Here is a 22,203-nt window from a genome sequence, read left to right on the forward strand (position 1 = left end):
GAGGAAGAGGGAGAGGGAGAGAGAGAGTCTTAAATGTATACCACACTGAGCATAGAGACTGATATTAGGCTTAGCCTCACGACCCTGTGATCATGACCTGAGTGGAAACCAAGAGTTGGATGCTTAACCAACTGCACCATCCAGGTGCTCCAATTATTCTTTTTAATATTTGCGTCTTTCCCATATATCCCATTATTTTTCTGAAATGTCAACTAATATATGTTAGACCTAATATTTCCATGTCTCATAAACTCTCATATATTCTATCATTTCTTTTTGTTTTGGGGGGTTCATTCTGGTTAACTTCTTTGAACCTGCTTTTTGGTTCACCATTTTCTCTCTAAGCTATGTCTAATATGCCATTTAACTCATTGACTGGGTTTTTAATTTTAATTAGTGGGCTATTTTCAGAGATTCCATTTAGTTCTTATTCAAATACAATTTTTCATTTTTATAATTTTTTCTTAATCACATTTTAAGCATCTTTTTTTCTATTTTGAAGCATATTAAATTTGAGATTTTATATTTTTTGAATTGTAATTCTTTATAATTTCAGTAGGATGAGTCTTTGTATGTCTGATTTTGCTGTCTCCATTTAGGATGATCATGATTCCTGGGCATTTTGTTGTTATTATTATATTTTAAAGCTGACTTTCTTTAGAATTTTATCAGTTGTTCTATAGTTCTTTTTAGTTTTGAAATAAAAGTTTTATTTTCCTCCAAAGAAAATGGGTGTATTAGCAACCAGAGACCACTTTAAGTTAAAATATCTGTTTGTAGATCCAAGCAAGGAACATGAATACCGAAAAACAAAAACATGAACAAAACAAAATCCAGGTGAAGACTGCCTCATGGTTCAGAAATCTCAATGGAGATGTGTTTTCCTTTTCTATCCAGTACTGAGGAGTGGGTAGTTTCCTCACTGCTCCCGTTTAGGCAATAGATTTACTTCTTACCCTCCTTTATAAGAAAGCATAACAGTTTGAGATACCAGCTTTATGCAAAGGTCTCCAGTAAGCAGGCCCTAGGATTGATCTCATTCCTTCTATTCCCCAAACAACCATCTGAGTGGAGGTTTAAAGCCACTAAGGTTGAGCAAATGTATTGGGGGCAGAAGTTGGCTTTATTGCTCTGTAAGTACCCAGAATCTCCTTTTTGCTTAGTGTTTCTCCTCTGTGGTTTCTTTACTTTTCTGATAGTTTGCCAACTCGTTTTGAAAATCCAGCTTTGGTAGTCATTTTTATTGAGAGGTTTTCCAGGGCGTTTTGTCCAGCACACTGTTGGAAATGGAAGTCTTTAAACTTTACTGCAATTAGAATGATCTTTCCACAGTTCAAATCTGACCTGGATGCTCACCTCCTTGAAATCCTCTAATTTCTTCTCATTGCTCTAAAGATGAAGACAAAATTGCATGTGCCCTGAAAGGGTCTATGGGACTGGATTGGCTTTTGCTCCCCACCTGTCTCCTTTCTCCTAACTTACCCAGATTTCCTCCACTCTGGATTTATTGGTCTTCATTCAGTCCCTCTGACCCACTCGGCTCTCTTCTGCTGCGGAACGCATGCACTTGCTTTCTTGGAAATGGACTGCCCTTCCCTCTCCTTCTCTTCTAGTTTTCTTTTATCTCGTCTCCTGGGTTACCTAAAGCATTGCTTCCTCAGGGAACCTGTTCCTATATTTTCAAACTAAGTCAAATCTCTTAAGATTCTCATTGCCCGTGTAGTCTGTGTTTCAAGTATGATCATACACACACACACACACACACACACACACATGAATATTTTCTAAGGTCCTACTATCTTCCAATCACTGTGCTACGAAGGAATTTATTAAAGAAATAAAAATTGACACCCAAATACGTATCACAGTTGCCATTCTAATTCACAGGTCATGTCAGGATCTGGAATTCTAGAGATGGTAAATAGCTTTTCATGACATATAGGTATATCTTGACTTTTTTTTTTTAAAAGAATTGCTGTTAGTGTCTACAACTTCTGAAAGGCCTTTCACTCAGCATTTATTCTTCCTTATATTCAGCATCAATACATTATGTACCTGTTTCATGCATGCTGGGCTCTGAAACTTGGTTCCTCTTTTAACCCCTTGAGTTGATAATGAAAGGTGGTGGCCATAAAGCTGGAGGGTAGCAAGTGGCTTTGGTTACTCTAGTTAACAAGTATGACATACTTGGACATTGCTAAGAAAGGAGGTCTTACACAATTGTAATTATGTGAAGTGATAGATGTGTCAACTAACATTATGGTGATCATTTTGCAATATATACATGTATCAAGCCATTAGGTTGGACAACTTAAACTTACATAATGTTATATGTCCATTATATCTCAATAAAGCTGGGAGAAAATGGCTTTGGGAGGTGGAATTAATGGGACCTGATGACCAACTGAGAGCTGGCAGGTGAAGAGATCCATCATGATCCATCACTACTTGCCCCAGGCTTTGACTTGAGTGCCTATGGGAACATATGCCATGCTGGTGAGTGTGCAGGGTGAACAGGCTTGGTCTTGGATGATCGAAGTGCCCTGACTCTGACCACAGAAGCTAGTGAAGAATCCTGGAGATTTCCCTCAATAGTAGTGTAGTCCGCTTATTGATGAGGGAAACAACTCCCAGAGCAAAGTAACCTTCTAACAATCACAACACACATTACTGCTAGAGTCTGGTTTAGAGCCCAATCCTCAGACCCAGACCACTGTTCTTTCTGTGGCACTCCTCTCTGCTGATGGCTTGCCTGGCTCTCAGGCATTATACTACTCAAATGAGGTCTTCATAATGCAAACCGGAGACATTTGAATTTGACCCTTCCTCAGGTATTCCTGGATTTCAAAACAAAAGAATTTTACTGCATATGTATTTTAAAACCCAGCACCATTAATAAGGAAAATGTTAAAAATTCTATTTAACTCCACATACCAAATGTCAAGGCTCTCAGTGGAACGGAGCAAAAAACCTGAGGTTCATTATCTTTCTCTGAAAGCCACAAGACTGAAAGGTCGAAGGTCAGATGCTCCTAGCATGACCACGGTTTAGAGTAATAATAACTTGACATTTCTTGGGCAGTTGTCTCTCAAGCTGCAGTCCATGTCAGGAACCAGGAGGTAGGTGAAAAATCAGCATTTAGATTCTCTAAGTGTAGAGGGGAAACTGCCTTTAGTTGTCTGACCTTGAGCTAGATCCCCTGGCTGCAGCCCTACTTTCCGCAGTGAGAATAAGAGAATTCAGGAAAGACTTTGGGGAAAAAGATTGCTGTAGAAAGGAGCTGGAAGGCAAGAAACATTCACCCCAAAGGAAGAGTAGATATCTCTTTTGAAAATTAAATGTAACATTTACTTGTTTAAAAATCAAAATATAACACAGAAGTATATCAGGGGACCATTGACATACACAATCTCTTTTCTAGGAGATAACAAAATTATCAATTTGTGTATAGGTTTGCAGATTTTTATTAGGGGTGTGTATGTGTGTGTGCATGTGTAATCATTCTGCAACTTATTTTTTCTGTTATCATTTATGATATCATGGACACTTCCTAGGTTATTAAAAAACTAAAGGAAGAAATGGTCAGAGAAGTGGTCAAAACCTCATTTCTTCTCGGTACCTGAACTTTTAGAGCAACTGGGCCTAAAAAGAAAATGCTGGAAGGACTCTACTGAATATTAGCGTCTCCTTCAAGTAAATGATGCAATCTATATTTCTCTCTCTACGTCTTGGAACCATGGAAAGGGTGGGGGTCGGTGAGAGGAAGTGTGTGTGTGTGTTTCTCTTTAGGAGCATTGTTCTGGGAGCACTCAATTTCTAATTATATTGAGAGAAAACCCCTGAATACCATTTTTCATGCTAATGGAGAAATTTACTTAAGTGCAGAATTATGCAACTGAGTTCTTGCCAAATTACATAAAGGCTGAAGCTCCTCTCAGTAGAATGAAAGACGGCTGGGGCACACATCACACTCTATTCGTAACTTAGAGTTCCTTTCAAGGCTTTTGGCTGCGTCTTATTACCTACTTACTATTAATTTATTGCATGGGATTGCCATATTTTAAAGTAAAGTGAATGTTTTGGATGGATTGTTTTCTTTCATTTCTTCCATATTGTTAACTTCTATTTTTTGTTTGTTTGTTTGTTTAGGCTGTTTACACTTCCACCTGAGACAGTTTTTCTTCAGTGAGTGCATTGATTTTTGTAGGTTCATCCTAGACATTTTTCAAAATAGGATCCCCACATGTTGAGTTTGTCCTTTGTTCTCTCCTGGGCAAATCATTCTTCCCTGGGGTGATTTACAAGAGGGAAGACTGTTTACTGAAACTTCTTTGCAGTGTGCCTAAGGGTGGGGGGATTCCTCCTCAAATGTCAGATGCTAGAAAAATAAAAACTCTAGGAGAAATAATTTTGGTCATTGACAAAAGGGTTAGCACCAGGAACTGGTCTGAGCCCTCTGCCTCTCAGCTGTTTCATTCAATTAAAGGAAGTCTGCATCGAAGACTCTGGCCACCACAGGCAAAGTTGTAACCCTTCCTTGCTACTAAGGGACTATCCTATCTATCCTGGCTCTGCTCTTTCTCTTGTAACAGAATAATGCCTTATGCTTCAGGTTTGTTACCATTCAAAAGAGAATTTCTCTGGCCACTGCCTACTCATTGGACCAAAATTCCTTGTCTTAATCTGCAATTCTGGGTTCCTTTTGGATCTGTAGACCTTGGTGATGGAGGAAGGGGTCAGAATGGTTACAATGACCATTAAGGAAAGAAGTGTATCAGGAAAGCAGCCCTCTCTTTCATGAATCCTTTCCAGCCCTATTGCTTTGACTTAAATGTACCTGCTGAGTGCACTCAAGTGTTTCTTTCTGTAAATAGGATCAATAAACGCAAGGATGATTTTTCAGACAGACTCAGGCACTGGTTAGGCTACAATTATTCTTCATCCAAGGTTGGAGTAGGGTGTGAGAAACAAAAAGAGGGGGAGTGGAGAGAAGGAAGAGAGAGAGGGAGAAAGAGGAAGGGAGAGAGAAAAGGAAAGGGAGAGACAGAGGGAGAGAGGCAGAGAGACAGGTAGGTTTGGTCTTAGAATGTTGTGATTTTCCCAAGTAATCACTCCTCTGAAACCACGAATGGCTTAATGGCTCTTTTTGTAAAGTCACTAATTTACACCTACTCTAATAGAGCAAATTATTGGCTCGAAGATAGGAAAACCAGCCAAGTCACCTTGGATTTAGAGCTTGAACAGAAAAAGGTTAGAGCAGGCATTTAGCTTCTCTGGATAGCCCTGTAACATCATCCCCTGGGCAAATAATGCTTTTCTACCCACCCTGACTTGTACCAGTTCTTGGAAATTGGCTATTACTTTGCTCTGTTCTGTGGAGGAAGGATAGCCCAGTGGTTAAGAGTGAAATTTGGAGCCCGATACACTCAGGCTGAAATTTTGACATTGCCTTTTACAAGTTGGGTGACCTTGTGCAGTTAACATAGTGCCTGGTACCTGGCAAATTCTTGGTAAGTAGCAGCTATTAGTAGTGGTCTTAATAGTCAAGGTAAGAATAATAAGGCTACATCGCTGAAGATGAACATTAATACTATCTAGTTCAGATATCATTAGAAATAGCTGAATTGTTATGAGTTCTGCATTCATAAGACACTTCTGTATGACGACATCAAAGGTGCTGAAATTCATTCATTTAATACTTTATCATTAGTTGATACATTTGTTTATAACTCCCTTTTGATGTTCCAAGCCTATTGCTACATAGACATGGGGATATTATGACTGAGATAGCCTTGACTCTGCCTGCGTGGAGCTTATACTCTAGTGGAGAAAGCAGGCAAGTTAAGTAGTGATGGTGAAGAATGAAGTATTCACACAGGGAGGCCTCAGTCACTGTGATAGTCTGCTTTAATGTGTGGAGTGTACAGCATTCATTATGGATATTCACTATATAAGTGGCCTCCCTTCCATAGTATTCCTTCAGTACTTGGCATCACATTTGGGGGCAGACAAGTATCTTGACTTGTGTGGCAAAGTAGCAGAATGGCGTAGCATGACATTATTGTTGAGTAATTTTGCTCATTTCCATGTCAGATCATAGAGACATTTAAAATAGATTTTTCATTTTAAAAATCTCCTGATTAATCTGGACTTGCTCCAAGGCACTTCTGAAATGAGTCAGGTATGTGTCTCGCCAAGAGCAAATTTAGGTAAAATGTGACCAGGTAAGGGAGACAAAGGGAAGTTGGGGCCCAGGTCTAATTCTGCAGGGTATTTATGGGAATGCTGGGGAGGCAGGAAGGAGGGAGGACAGACTGTGAGGGGGGCCTGCTGAGGGCAGAGGTGCTACCAGGTAGGTGGTAACTGGTCAGTGTCCACTAGAGCCCTTGTTTCCTCCTCTGCTCTTCTGTTCCCCTGGTTCAGGCCTCATTAATGTCTTTTCCTTTTCTTATGTGTAAAATGTGAATAATAATCATCTGTACCAAGTGAACTAATCCGTGCAAAGAATTTAGCACACTGCCTGACCCTTAGGAAGTGCTGGATAATAGTATTAAACTTTTATTACCCAACTTTTCTCACTATGTGGCAATATATAATTTACCTGCTGGCCTGCCTCATGATTTCTCTGGGAATGGGTTTTAGGTCTACTCATATTTATCTCCCCTGCAGTGCCTGGTACACAGTAGGTGCTCAATAAATTATATTTGTCTTTATGAAGATACTGATTTTTTTTTTCCTTCTTACTGCTTAGGAAACAAAAATGGGTGGCTCTAGAAGAAAATTATGGTAGTATATAACAATAGCTAGCATTTATGTGGTGTTTACTATGTGCTAGGCACTATGCTAGTTGCTTTACATGCATTATTTGCATGTAGATCCACCTTATGGGGGAATATCATTTTACTAATGAGAAAATTGAGCCTTAGAGAGACTAAAAAACTTACCCAAAGCCACCCAACTGATAAGAGTCAGAGCAGAGTTTGGAACCACAGTCTTACCTAAACTTCTGTATTGCCTTAAAGAGGTAGGGAAGAAATCAGGAGGATGCCTGTAAACGTGGCTCAGAGGAGCCAGAAATGGCCAAGGGGTAGAAAACAAAATGGGGCTGGTGTGCCAGGAGACCCACCATTCCTGGATTCTACAGTAAATCTTCCTGCTGGCTTTCCAAGCTTGACGATGTTTTGGTTAGATTCTGCTCCCCTGGGCTGCTGGCTTGACGTTGGCATCTCCATTTTAGGCTGAGGCTTTATGTACCTGCATGGAAGAGGTGGTGCAAAGCATTGTACACACCATATGGGGCCCCATTTGCATTTAGTGAGTGCTCAGCTGTGCACAGTGTCTCCTTAATGAATCACATGCAAGCAGCGCATCGCTATATTTATCCAAGCCTTGGGAGCTGGAGTGCTTGCCGTGGCTGGGCTCACATGCCCCAGAACAGCACCTCGTGGATTGTTCTAGTTTTCCTTGTGGCCGGGGCCTTCGGGCCCTTCAATAATTCGTTCCCTGGCAGGATCAGCTGGTTTCTGAAGCATCTTTCTAGGCGTGTTGAAGCCAAAAGAAAAAAAAAAAAGTTTCCCTCCTGAAGCTATAACAGAGACCAAGTGCTAAAAAAGGACCTTGAAACCACATCTGCTATGCCCTTGACTTCAAGGCCACACTTACAGCCTTGCAGAGAGATGAGACATTATTTTTTCTTTTCTTTTCTAGCTTCTCAGGAGAGGCACCACAGTGCTGAATGGTCCCCATCATCAGTTTATTCTTGCATGTAATCTAAAACCCTTATGTATTTTATTTGCCTTAGTCACTCCTTCCTGGAAATACTCCTTTTATGTACGTGTGCTTAGATGAGAGTTTCCCAGTATGATCCCTTCTGTGCTTGGGAACCACCACCAACAATACGGATGGTAGCTGACATTTACTTAACATTTATTAAGTGCCAGCTATAAAATGTTAAACACTTGAAAGATGTTATCTCATTTTTTTCCTACCTCAAGATCACCCTTTGAGTGAGCATTATATTTCCATTCTGTCAGTAAGGAAGGTAAAGATTCCAAAGCATGCAGCCAATATATGGGATCTGGCTAGAGAGAAAACCCTTTGCACTAAATAGCTGTTTGTGCCACTTCTCCTGTCCAACTGCACTAATTTTCTCCAGCTCTTCTTGTTTCTACCGAGTAATACCCTGGGTTTAAAAATTCACACATACACATTCACACAGGTACATTTGCTATCTACGACTGCAACAACTCTGCTTAATGATGTAGTCACTGTTAAATGCAAGCCATTTCTCTACAGAATTGGTTTTTTAATCTTTGATGAAACTTAGGGTGGTGTAGAATATTTTTCCTTCTCTGAACTAGATTGTGATGTTTAGGTACTTCACTTGTGACATGAGTAACAGGGAGCAGCTTGGATTCCCAGAGGCAGATGCCCCTGATCTTGGCCTCATGGGATCTGTATCATCTGCCCTCCCCTGTTAGATTCTCAGAGCACAGAAGGCAAAGAGTGCTAAGTTCTGGTTCAAGCTATACCATTGGTACAGTCTGTGACCTAGAGCAAATCAGATTTTTCTTGGTGGTAAGAACTAAATTCAGTTTCTTACAAGTTTAAAGTTGAATGCATAGCCCTGACTTGGTCTCATAGCCTAAATGTCTCTTTTCTTTCCCACCTCAGTCAAATAACATTTAAAAGATGGCAGTGAAGCCAAGTCACTTGCCCACTCTGGCCCTTGGTTTCTTCTTCTATACAATGGAAAGCATGGACTAGGTACTTACTGGCCTTGCCCACAGCTCTTGGTTTAGAACTCCAGGAGGCAGCAGGAAGAAATCCATCCCAACCTGAAGAACCCAGACCAGACAGGGTTGCAACAAATCCAACAGGGCTAGTTTAAGAAAAAAAAAAAAGAATTTATCATAAGGATATTTGTGCAGCTCATATAATCCAAAAAGCATTAAACATGTGCGCACGCGCGCGCGCGCGCGCACACACACACACACACACACACACACAACTGTTGGAAACCAGGACAGCCTCAAGGATCTCTTCATCAGGAGTTCATGAACATTCCCTTAGAGTGCAGCCATTTAGATGACCCCCAATAAAGCCTGTTTTTAAGTTTCTGTGTTAAAAAAATACAAATTCCAAGGAGAGAGTCACCAGAAGACCATTCAGTTATAGAAGGTGGGTGTGGGCAGGGTCAGTCAATAGGAAAAGGCTGCTTGAGGCCATTCTTGTAGGCTGCACAAGTGGTTCCCAAGAAAAGGACTTGGTGGGAAACTCTCCCTGCCAACCCCATGCAAATTCACTAGTAAGTATGCCTTACAGAGAAAGTCCAAATATATGTAAGTAATGGTGACTCCACATGGTCCATGTCTGGGTGTTAAATGTTGGTGGAAGACACTGTGGACCATAATAGGGATTGTGAGATTGCTTATTAGATGTTTTCAGGCAACTGTGACTAGTGGAAAGAGTAACAGATTTCAAGGCAAAAGGCCTGGGATGGACCATCCATTAGCTTAGCTTTGGGCATAAAGAAGAACTAAACAGTGTCATCTTATGGGGAAACCACCACCACTTTGAATTAGGATCCTGCCTTCCTCTTGCAGATCGGGTCTTATAGTTTTGCATTTTGATAGGATTTGGACAAGTTTCAACCTCTTAGGAATTGTCTGTGTCCTTATCTCTGAAGCAGAAATGATAGTAATACTCCTAACAACTGATGACAGCTAACATTTGCCGGCATAAGGCATATGACAAGCACTTCATGTGTGAGCTAGTCTCCTCACAATCCTCGGGCACAGTGTTATTACAGCCTACATTTTGTAGATGAGAAAATGGGGGCTTATGGAAATGAGGAGAGGCAGTAAATCATAGAGCAAAGTAGTGTGCAAAGTGATTGAGAGGGTGGGCCCAGGAGTTGGATGGCCAGTGTGAGTTCTGGCTCAAACACTTACAGGTGTGGAGTCCTTGGACATGTTGCTTGAGTTTTATCAGTCTGTAAAATGGGGATAATGATAGGGCCTACCATGGTGTGATCAGGAAGGTGAATGATTTATTATGTATGCAGATAGTGTCTGGGGCAGAATAGTGCTCGGGAATATCTGCTATCATTAAGAAGGTCTTCAGTTAGTATGGGGCAAAGTGGAGATTGGAAACCCAGAGCTAATGCACTCTAAATACATACTCTATGGCAGACATCTCTGTGCTAGCAGGACAAGAAGGTTGAGGATTGAGGAGTTTTAGAGAAGGGTGAGGGCATGAGGGAAGGAAAGGGAGAGAGCTGCTTTAGGACTCCTGGATCCTCTCACAGACTTGTCTCTATGACCTTGAACTAGATGCCCAGAAAGTAGGCAGCAATCACTGGGCCCTTGTCATTGATTGGAATATTTAGTGCTGGCTTTCTCTTAAGCTTCTTATTTCAGGAGGACTTTAGGAAGTGGTCAATCAGGAAAAAAAAAAAAAAAAAGAAGAGGCAGAGTGACTAAAAGATAGAGAGACAGAGACAGAGTCAGAAGAGAGAAAAGCAGACATATACATAGTGACCCAGAGAAACAGAGAGTAAATAAAACTCATAGGCAGATAAGCAGACAAATGTTTAAGACAGAGAAAGGCAATAGAAGAGAAGCCAAAAGAAGAGAAAAGAGGGGTGAGGGGATAGGTGGGAATTCAGTGCAGACAGCACTTGACAGACCACCTTTCCTGTGGTTGATGGAGCAAACAGACCCGTTAAGTGTGTCAGTGCTTTATCTCAGGAGAGCACCTTTCCAGCAGCCACAGCAAGTGGCATCTGACTCTGCAGGGCAGTGACAGGAGACACTCTTTATCTGAATTGGAGACAGGAGCACTCTTCTCTGTATTTTGCACAGGATGCCACAGAGTAGGCTGCAGATTTTTCGTGGTTGGCTCTAAAGCCCTGTTTGGAGAGGCCTCGGGTTAAACAGCACTCCAAGGCCGGGCAAAGAGAGCCGGAAGCTTCAGGAGCCTGGAGACTGATTTTATGCAAGGAAATGGTTACTATAAAAAAGTACATGTATATATTCATGTGGGCCTTGAAAATATCTGCAAGAATATCCATCCAAATTTTAACAATCCCTATTCTCGAGGTAGGATTAATAAGGACTCTCACTTTATAAGTAATGCAATTCTGTTATGTTTACATTTTTGACAGTAACAGTATAGGGCCTTTATAGTCAGAGGAACAAAAGGTTTCAACTAGGTGATAAGCACACTCCTGAAGTGAGAGGGTCAGGTAAACAGTGGCCCCTGACACAGAACTGGCAAGTATGTATTTATTTGACAAAGTAGGCAATGGCTAAGTGAAAGGGTGGTGTACCTGAAGAGATTTCTCCTTGATGCTTTTCAGACACTTTGGAAATCTGGTGCTACAATCTCCCATCTGATTCTTGCAGAAAGGTGAAATTATTAATGTCCCCTCAGCTTTACGAGTTTCATTCCTTTGAGGTTCTTCAGAGTTAAAAAAAAGAAAAGGCGGGAGTCTGTTGGGGGGTATCTGTTCTATGTGTGGACAGAAGTTTTCCCAAAAATGGATGATGCCTGTAAACACTGCTGGCTCGGCACCCTGGCGATGAAGTCCCTGTCTCCTACCCCTTGATCTTAATTTTAATGAATTTTGTGGCTGGCACACACTTTCAAAGGTATTGCTTGTAGGCTTGAGAAATGACCCAGATGTGTCTTCTTTCAGGCTTTATGAAGGCAAAGAACAGATGGAGTTTGAAGAATCCATGAGACGGCTCTTTGAATCCATCAACAACCTGATGAAAAGTCAATATAAAACAACCATCCTTTTGCAGGTTGGTTTATGCTAAAACAAACAAACAAACAAACAAACAAAAAACTCTTTTCCTTTGGTCATCTGATAAATAATAGTATGGTGAGATAATGTCTACTTTTGCTTGAATATGTAATCCTGTGTTAGTTGAAGGTCTGGGCTGGCCACATGGTACAAGGATCATGAACATCAGGGCTCCACAGGGCAGAAGAAAACACATTTATTGTTTGCTTCTTGTGAAGGTTACAGTGCCTCTTTTTTTAAATAACTGAAGCTTTTGCTACCTGGAAGGGAATAGGTCAAACCTGATTCACTTCTAATGGTGACAATGGTGGGGTGCCTGGGTGACTCTATCAGTTAGGCATCCAACTCTTGACCTCAGCTTGGGTCTTGATATCAAGGATGTGAGTTCAGGCTCAGATCCCCTTTTGGGGGTAAAGTCTCCTCAATAAACCAGAGATACTTTGGAGAAAGGTCTTCTAATTTATGGTTCATGATGCTAATGTACAAACTCTGTAGATCTTTGAGAAACCTTAAATCCTACCCGAAGTTTGAGCAAGAGTTTAGCAGCAGAGAGGCTGAATGAAGAGGCTTTTCAGGGAGGGCTTCCTAACTTTCACAGGATTGACTTGTAAGTGTTCAGGAAGGGCTGTCTCATATTATATGAATAAGAAACACATTTATTAAAACCAGTGAGTTAATGCAGATTTACTTCTTCTTCTTTTAATCAGAGTTATCCTTTTAGTTGCTAATTTAAATATCTGCTATGCCTGTGATCACCCAGCCTCTGGCTGGAATTAATGAGGTGCTAGTGTCGAGTTAAAATGGAGGTGAGAAGGTAGAGGCAGAAGTCTGTCTAGGCAAGTGTCCACTGATGATACTATGGGTTCCCAACTTTGCATATCAGAATCTCTTGGAAATCTTTTATAAATTCTGATGCCTGGTCACCACCAGATATTCTAATTTAATCAGTATGGAGTGTGACTAGGGTAAGGCTAGTTTAAAAAAAAAAACTCCCTGGTATGAAACAAAGTTCAGGAATGACTCTGCTAAGGGCATCTTTTGATTGAGCAAATGTTGGAGACCTCTTTGTGTGTGTGTGTGTGTGTGTTTGCATGTGTATACCTATGTGTGTGAGTGTGTAGAGGAGGGCTTTGCCTAGTTTACTGTGTCCTCAACACATAGCACATCCTAATACATAGCTGATGCTTAAGAAATATCTGTTGCACAAATGACTCTCAGGATAGGTGTGCAGTTCTCCATTTCACAGATGAGGACACTGAAGCTCAGAATTGATACCACTTCATCAGGCTCCATACTCCAAGCATATGGCTGGCATTCAGATCTCTTCCTACCTGTCTCTGAAGACTGCTCTGAGCTGCCGCATTACACTGTTCTTTGCACTACTCATTTAGCACCTACTGGAGATAAGACCGTTTTCTTCAGGATGAATCTTACCATTTTTTCCTTCCTTTCCCTTTTGTTGTTGTTGTTGTTTTAAGTCTTCCTTCATCCTTTTACAAACCTTCATTATTTTATAATAAAGGGAATAGCAGGAGCAGGGGACAGCATGAAGAAATGTGATAAGAGCTGGAGCCTATCACCCTGCCTGTATTATATTAGAAACACCTGAGCTTCCTGGGAGAGATGTTAGGATGTTTGGTGGGGATTGAGGTTGACTGGTTGCAATGGGAGAGGCTGCCGCATTGAGTCATGTCAGAAATAGTCCCAAGGAAGCTGAAGCATGAAGGAGCAGAAATGACAGACAAATGAAGGAAGCCAGCTGGTGGGGAGGAGAAGGGAGCAGATGCCTCAGAGAGGTAGAGGTGCCAGGAGAGACAGACCGCTGACCTTGAGAAAGCCGGAGGGAAGCAGCTATCATGGAGCCGCTCTTTCTAATTTCAGCACCCATTTCTCGGTTTGGGGAAAGGACATAGGGGCATAGAGAATAAGAAGGGGAAGAAAGAGAGGAAGGTACAAAGCTCAGAGGAGCCAGTGAGGTTTCATGACACTGAGAAGATCCAGGTCAACAAGAATGTTCTTCCTCAGCTGCAGGACTTTATGCTGCTCATTCAACTTCTCACTGTCTTGTTTCCTCATCTGTAAGACTTCACTGTTTACATGAGGATCAAATAAACACTGTCTATGAAAAAGCAGATTATAAAATGCTATGCAAATGTAGAGAACTAATGTGATTATTATGGTCTGGCCATAAGCCTTTTTACCCGAGTTCTAACAGTCTGGGAAGCTATGTTAGAAATGCCTTATTTTCCCTGGGATTTGGGCTGTGTTATGTTGGTTTCTCTTCATGGATTTCCAACCCAGAGTCATCAAAAGGGCCTTCATCCCTTTTCTTAATTTGCTCTGAGGACCAAATTTAGCTTCCAGGATTTACATAAAATCAATGATACTTTCTACCTATTTCTATGGTTGCTGAAAATTTGTCAAAGAAGGATGTAGCCTTATCCAAATATAGAAAGCAACAGCCTTTGAAGATTTAATGCTATTTTAGGGTATGATGCATGGGCTGATGAGGGGAGAGGAGTCAAGGCCATGTAATGTTAGCAAGTTTCATATAAGGAATCTTCTTGGATTTTGATATTTGCTACCAGAGAAAGAGCTTTGAGTGCCCAAGAGACCTGGGTGAGAATTGGGGCATGTAACACACCTGAGCATGTAACATTGGGCAAATTGCTTTGGTTTTCTGGACCTCTGTTTATCCTTTTATAAAATGGAAAGCCTAATGTCTAATCTAAAGGAAATATTGAAAGGATTAAGTAAAGCAACATATGTAAAGGGAGAGATATAGAGCCTATTACATATTTCATTTTAAATAGTTTTTAGTCATTTATACCTCTCCCTTCCTTACCTCATCATAAAACAGAAGCATTTGGAACATTTTCCTAGAGTAGAAGATATTTATATTTCTAACCTTGTCACATGAGGCTGAACAGTTTTAGGACGTTTGGTTATTCAGCTAGATCAAGAAACACAGATATAAATTTCAGGGAGAATAAACCCATAAGAACTGACTCTATGGGAAGAGAAAAAAGGAATGACAAATAGTACAGAATGACTGGAGTCCTGATTCTGAGCCTGCATGGGGTATGGTGGGAAAGAGTGCTGTGATCTATTAGTAGTGTCTGCAATAAGTTTTGGGTTAGAGGGTAGAGTAAGAATGACAATGAGTGCCATTCCTGGTTCAAATTTTACACCTCCAGCTGAGTAGCAGCTTATGGTGGAAATCTTCATTCATCCCTGCTTTAATTTAGCATAGAGAAGATCTGGTTCAATCAATCTTGGCTTTGTCCATTGTGAGTTCTGGGATCCCATCAAGTTATTTCTCATTTCTAAGACTCATCTGGTGTTTGTGAATTGCTTCCTGTTGTTTTCCTTATTGCTCAGAGTTGGCATGGCAGCAGCTCGCCCAAAACTATGGAGAATTTTAAACCAGCAATTTGGAGAAGGTAGAAAATCATTTAATCATTAAATCATTAAAAATACCTTTCACTGATTCACACCTACCATGTGCCAGGCATGAAGCTGGGATCTTCACATACAGTGTTTTTCATCCTACCAGAGATCTGCAAGGAATCACTGTCTTCGGTGTCCACAGGAGGCTCATAACGTTAAACAATTCACCCCAAATTATATCTATCCACAGTGGTGGAACTAGGATTTCAAAGCACCCAGGTCTATTGACTCCAAAGTTAATGTTCTCTCTGCCACAAGGAATGGATTAGAGTGGGGGTTTCTACATATTCCCTGTAACAGGCCATGAGCTTAGAAACCCCTGTGTGTGCCAGCCCTATGAGCATTGTTGATAAAACTGATAGTAGGTTGAGAGGATCAAGATCATACATAAGTGAATTGGATATAGCTCAAATGTGAGTAAAGGCATTTGGTGACATTATACAGACCCATTTGTCCCATTCTCCTTTACGTACAGGGTTCATCATAATGCTCCAATTTGATGGTACAAGTGAAAATAAATGAACAGCTCATGCTGAATAGTATGCTCTCTCAGCCATTATGATTGCCATACATGCTAACGATACCACTAGACTGTCCAGGAGGGACAAGGACCTCTGTCTTTTGTGTCCCTGACATCTGATCCAGTGGCTGCCACTTAGTAGATACTTGGATATTTTTTGGGTGAACAAATGAAACAATGAATATTAGCTTCCACTGTTTTGTGTTTTAGCATTTATTATGTATCACACATTGAGCTGAAAGCTTTACATATATTGTTAGCTCATTTGATTTTTATAACAACAACTTTCTTAGGCAAATACTACTCTTCTTATCTCTACTTTACAGATGAGGAAATGGAGGCTTAGTGAGATGAATAACTTAACCACAACTAAGAAGGGGCAGGTCTGGGATTTGAATCCAGACTGTGTAAGTCCAGAGTTTGTGTTCCTAATCACCACCAAAGAAAGCATAGTTTCAGGAAAGACCCAAGTCTCCCTGCAAAATGCCAAGTGGATAAGCAATCAGCAACAGTAAACAATAGTAAAGATGGATAGATGTTTGGTCCATAGTCATGGAAACCAGCTAATTAAGGATGCCTTTTTCTTTCCTCTCTTTTCATTGTTTATTGGTATAAAACATTCCAATGTCCAAACTAAAGGAAGAAAGCGGTCCATTCTTGCAAATTGGCCCATAGGCTGTATGCTGAATTCCTGAAGTAGGAGAAATGAGACTTAACTATTTAACTTGTCCCCTTCTCAACCATATACCCCATACTTAGAGCTAATGTTTGGGGACAATGGCTTCAGTGGTGGGGAGGATGAAATTTTGTTCCAGTGAGGCTGCTATAGTCATACTGATCACTAACATTTAATCTTCACATCGGCCTCTAAATTAGGTGACTTTATTTCCTTTATTCTCATGGTGAGAAAACATGAACACAGAGTTAACTTGCCCAAGACCACACAGATAAAAATGATCCATGGGGACTTGGCTCAGACAGTCTGCCTCTTCAGGCAGCCATTCGTAAACACTAAACTCCTCTGCCCCCAACAAGTCGGAGAGGCAGCATAATGTTGGTTTACAGAAAGCATGGAGACATATGTATTCTGGAGCATGTTGGTTCATCTTTTCTTCTCTTTCCCTGAAAGATTGGTGAGGAGGCTGCCTGTCCTGAGAGTCACATGTATTGTCCTTAGGGACAGCTCCATATCTCTAAGGAAGCTGTCTTCTTCTGATCATGCTGTGGTGCATTTCTATGACATTGCCCAGTTTCCATGGACCTTGACTATCCATTGCTTGGTGAAAATAAAAGGACTGAAAATTGGTGGGATAGAAATACTATCTGTGCTCTTAAATCAGGAAGGTGCCTAATGCTCTTATAAAACCCCACATCAATGCAAGACATGCTCTTTTTGGCTAAAATTCTGTCTACTGGCGTTTGTGCAGTTAATTCCTACTTAGTTTGGAGGGGGAGAGTCTGGAAACCTTCAAAAGACAAATCCCCTTTGAGTTTGAGGGAGTGTAACTGTTCAGTTTTGAGTTTTGTTGTTATTTTTAAATAATGGCTGTTTTCTAGCAGCCCAGGATTATCAGTTCTGGGGAAGTCTATGTAGATAACAATCATCTCAAGTGTCCTCCCATGGCTTATTTCTGGGCCAGTGAAACCAACGTTGCTTGGTTTGGATCTACCTCTCTTGAGGCTGAAATTCGCCTTTGAAAGGGGTCGAGAATGGGTGATTAATCTAGGAAATCCACTCATTGCCACATTCTTACCATGCCTGATGTATGTGGCAAGGAAGATCCTTAACTGAGAGGAACTGTCAGAAAAACTGTAGCTTCTTTTCAAAAATTATCCTCATAAAGAGAGGAAAGTTCTTTATCTACTTCCTTCCCCAAATCAGCCTTCTCTCTCCTACCAAAACCTCCTCACTTGCCAAGATGGAAGGAAGCCTTTCCTTAAAGCAGGGTGGCAGTAGCAAAACACACTGGCTAGGGGCAGTTGGACAGGATTGGGTACAAATTCTTATTATTTTGCACATTAGCTGTGTGGCTTCTGGCAAATTATTCCACCTCTGTGCTATAGTTTCCTCACTAGTAAAATGGAATGACAGTATATTCATAGAGTGGCTGTAAAGTGCAGTGAGGTCATGCATGTTAAGTATCTGACATGTTTAAAGTTTCTAATAATGGTTGTTATTTTAAAACTCTAAAATTAATAATACTATTATATACATTTATATACACATACAATAACTTATCTGTATATGTTCTTAAATATTCTATATATTGGGGAATATATACTATGGGATGAAAGTAATAACATAACAATATTATTTTATGTATAATAGTGGTATTAATAAGAGTGAAAATTACACCAATAGTAAAGCAACATAGTTCCTAAGAGGACAACAGGTCTAGAAAACCAAGGTGTTTCTAATTTCTAGGCCTTAGAAACATGCAACAAATGGAGGCCCCCAGACAGTCTTATGGCTGAGCTGCTCTGCCTTCTGGAGGGGATATTGCTGGTTGCACCTACAGAACCTACCTGCCATTACTCCACTAATGCATATGAGGGGTAGAGCCATGGACAGGAGCCTTGAGGCCAGTGCTACAGACTTCCTGGGTCAGAGGTAGGCTGCCCTTGTTGGAAAAGGAAACCACAGACCTGCCACTTCTCTGTGAGGCCTCCTGGACCAGATGGAAGTTTAATACTGGGAAGATTTGCTTCTTCTGAAACAACCTTGTCCCAGTACCATCCAACCCTTCCCCACTAACAGCTGAAGCATGTAAGTGCAGGACACCTGATGACTGCTATTCTACAGTATCACTTCAAAGCCCTGGAAGGGTATGCAGCTCTTGAAAGCCAGTAACTTGCTATAGACAATGAAGTCCTGGCTTTCCCAACTTGCTGAGGGTTTGATTTCTATTTCTGTCCTCTCACTTTGGTCTTAATTCTGATAAGTACATATTATATTTTACCCAGGTGCTGGGGAGCAAGGGAAGCTGTTTGAGAGATGGAATAAAGTAAAATTCAGCACACACACCTTTGGAGGCCTACTGTGTGCTGGACACTGTAATAGGTACATGATATACTAGGAAAGTATATCACATCATTCCCTGTTGCCCCATGGAAAGATGCTGAGGCTCAGGGCATGAGGAAATGGCCCTGGGCACATGCAGGTATTAGTTAGAGCACTGAGGTTCCTACTTAGGTCCCCGTGGGCCCAGAGCTCTATGTTCTTTGGTCTAAGAGTGAATGAAGGGACAGTTTGCTCAGAGTCCTCGGACCAGTCTTTTCAGGGCATATGTCTCAGCATAGGGCCTCTCTTTAGAATTTAAACATTGTAAATACATAACCCATAGGGGAAGCGCAGCCTGCTGATGTGTTTGATTTGGCTAGCACAGGGTTAGAACAGGTCAACAAGAATGACTTACTCTTTAGAGAGAGTGTGAGTTCCTCATGTCTCCTTACTTCCCACTGGCCCAGACTCATCCCATTCATTCTTTTCTTTTGCTTGCCCAGCTTTTCAGGCATCTGTTTTTGCTACATCTGTTTGGTGCTTCCTGATAAAAATGGCCTTGACCAGCTAGGTCCGAATGTACTGGATACTGTAACTGCCTAGAGAAATGTTACAGTGTACCCTAGCATATTAAAATTATGAAAAGTTCTGCAATTAAAAAAAAAGCTTACTGGTTTATTTTTACTTAAGCCAGGGTTTTTCCAAATTATTTTATTGCAAACACTTTTTCCCTCACAGGATACCTAACATGGAACAAGGTTGTCCCAATAGAACATCAGCTTTGGAATCTTGTTATCTCTTGTCATCTCGAATTGAAAGAATAAAAAATAAATTCCTGGATACAAAATCCAATAACTATAAAGAAAAAGTCTGACAAATCTGACAACATACAGATTAAAGTTGTTCTGTGCAATGAAAGATATGATAAACAAAGCTAAAAGCCAAGCAACAAACAACAGGACAAGCAAGAGGAAATTCTTACAAATCATGTTACTGCAAAATGGTTAATTTTAATGATACATAAAGAATTCCAGAAACAAATCAGGAAATAAATTCTTCAAAAAATGAGAAGACATGAACAAGCAATTTAGTAAATACAGATGTTCAATTAATATAGAAAAGGTGCCCAATGCACTAGAAACCAAAGATTTGTAAATTACAGTTACAATTATATATCACATTGACAAAACTAAAAAGATTTGTGTACCAATGTTAGGGTTATAGGGAAAGGAATAAAAGGAAACTGGTTACTGTTTCTTTCTAAGGTAATATGACAGGGTTTCCTAAAATATATACACATTTTGATGCACTAATTCATCTGAGTAGTCCACCTCGTAGGGATTCTTACAGGTACATAAAAGTATATATTAACTCTTTTCTTACCACATATTTTACAATAAAGAAAAACTGAATATAGTATGAAATCCAACAATAGGAGAGGATTTAAAGAAGGTACTGTGTACTCATAAGGGCATTGCTAAGTAGTGGTTGGATATGAAGGGAATGTACTCTATGAGATGACATGAAAAGTTATCAGTGCTGTAGGGTTCATTACAAAAAACAAGGTGCAGAACTGTCTAAATTACACACACACACACACACACACACACACACACACACGCATGCATGCACATTCCTGCACAGAAATCAATCTGAAAGGAAACTCATTGGTAGTAGCCCCTCTGGGGAATAAGGATTGGAGCTGAGATGGAGATGTGGGACTTTAGTAACAATCTTCACCTTAATACTTTATCCTGTGTGATATTTTTTACATTGCACGTATTACTGACCTTTAAAAATTATAAACAGCAAGAAACAAGAAAACGTTGAAGGCATAGAGAGAGTTGTTATTTGAGTGAGGTGGGCATATAGCTCAAGGCTTATGTGGGGTGGCTGCCTAATTTGAATCTTGACTCTTTTACTTGCTAACTTTGGGATTTGGAGCTACTTATTTAATCTTGAGGTCCCTTATCTATGAAAATAGTTTTCCTTGTAGGGCTGACACAAAGTTTAACAAAATAATCTCCTAGGTGTTCTGTGTCAGCCCCACTAAAAGTTCTCAGAGAATAGTCATAATTATTATTTATGTCAATTAAGAAGCTCAATTGTATATGGTTAGGAGTACAATTTTCTTTAGAAAGGAAGTTTCAATATTTTTATTTTGATCTAATTACTAAAGGGTAATTGATACATGTAGACTATGAAAACTTTCTTTAGAATATAAAGAAAAATAAGAGAATATTTTAAAATACATCTTTCTACTAGATGCTTAAGTATTATTGTCCAGCCGTGTGACTTATAACTCCTTCTGTAGAAATTGCAGTCCACTCTGCTGCTTCACAAAGGTTGCTGTGATGTAGAGGATTGCATGTGTCTCATACCTCTGGATGCATCAATTAATTTGCACAGGGGAAAGAAACAGGCCACCACAATGTGCAGCTAGTACACTAACCTATCTAGTGGTCCAAAACATGACATGCCCACCACTGTTCAAAAATTGGCCAGGGAGAGAAAATATAAATAATTCAGTCCAAGCTGTCCTTGCCACCCACAATACAATTCAAACGCTCCACCTTCCAATAATGATAGAAGTAAGTACTTAGCAGTCACCCAAAACATGCCTGGCTCTCTATCAGATGCCTCATGCATATGATTTTTCATTTTCCCAATCAAAGTAGTTTTCATTTTCCCTATTTTACAGATAAGAACATTGACACATCAGAGAGGTTAAGTGTTTTGTTCAAAACCACATGGTTACAAGGAGTAGAACCAACCAAGACTTGACAACAGATGTCTAACTTCAAAGTCTGTGATCATCATATCCATTACTGTCTCCTTGAAGATAGGAGAAGTTGTGGTTTGCTTTTGTCATCAAAGTAGTGCATGCTAATGTCTCAGTGTGCATACAGAGTCTTGAATCTCTGCAGGAGTGGGCAGGATTCAGGGTCATTATACCTTGATCCCTTTCACATTGCAAAGTATCCTCCTTATTATGTGGAGTTGTTGGATGTGGACATCCCTCATGTTTATTCCACTTTCCACCTAGGTGGCGGCTTTGAAATATATCCCATCTGTCCTCCATGATGTGGAGACGGTCTTCGATGCAAAGTTACTCAGGTGAGAGCTCACCATCTACTTTCCTGGGCTCTGATGGCAGGCCAGGAGTTCAGAGGGAGAGGAGGAATACTTTTGTGGGGGATTCTACATCGGCATCCAGAGTTGGGGGGGTGAGGGAGGACCCATGGTTAGGAACTTGGTATAGGGCTTCTGGTGTTGGACTTCTATGTTCTGGTTTTAATTTGCCAGACATCAGTGAAAAATAATATAAAATAAGCATCCTTCTTTGATGACACGAATGGTAGAGAATTAAAACATGTAGGTTAAATAACTGATTGGTGTAAACGTAAATGTCACCATCCC

At 40.5% G+C, this 22,203-nt stretch overlaps 1 protein-coding gene across 1 annotated transcript in view; it reads left to right on the forward strand.

Annotated features, from left to right (window-relative positions):
- DOCK2 (dedicator of cytokinesis 2) overlaps nt 1–22,203 on the forward strand; it is a 398,532-nt gene that overhangs the window by 84,970 nt on the left and 291,359 nt on the right. The window contains exons 23-24 of the mRNA XM_041750396.1: nt 11,702–11,810; nt 21,830–21,900. Coding sequence (XP_041606330.1) covers nt 11,702–11,810; nt 21,830–21,900 — 180 coding nt within the window. The remainder of the gene's footprint in view (nt 1–11,701; nt 11,811–21,829; nt 21,901–22,203) is intronic.

This window comes from Vulpes lagopus, chromosome 3, assembly GCF_018345385.1.
Source record: "Vulpes lagopus strain Blue_001 chromosome 3, ASM1834538v1, whole genome shotgun sequence".
NCBI classification, from domain to species: Eukaryota; Metazoa; Chordata; class Mammalia; order Carnivora; family Canidae; genus Vulpes; species Vulpes lagopus.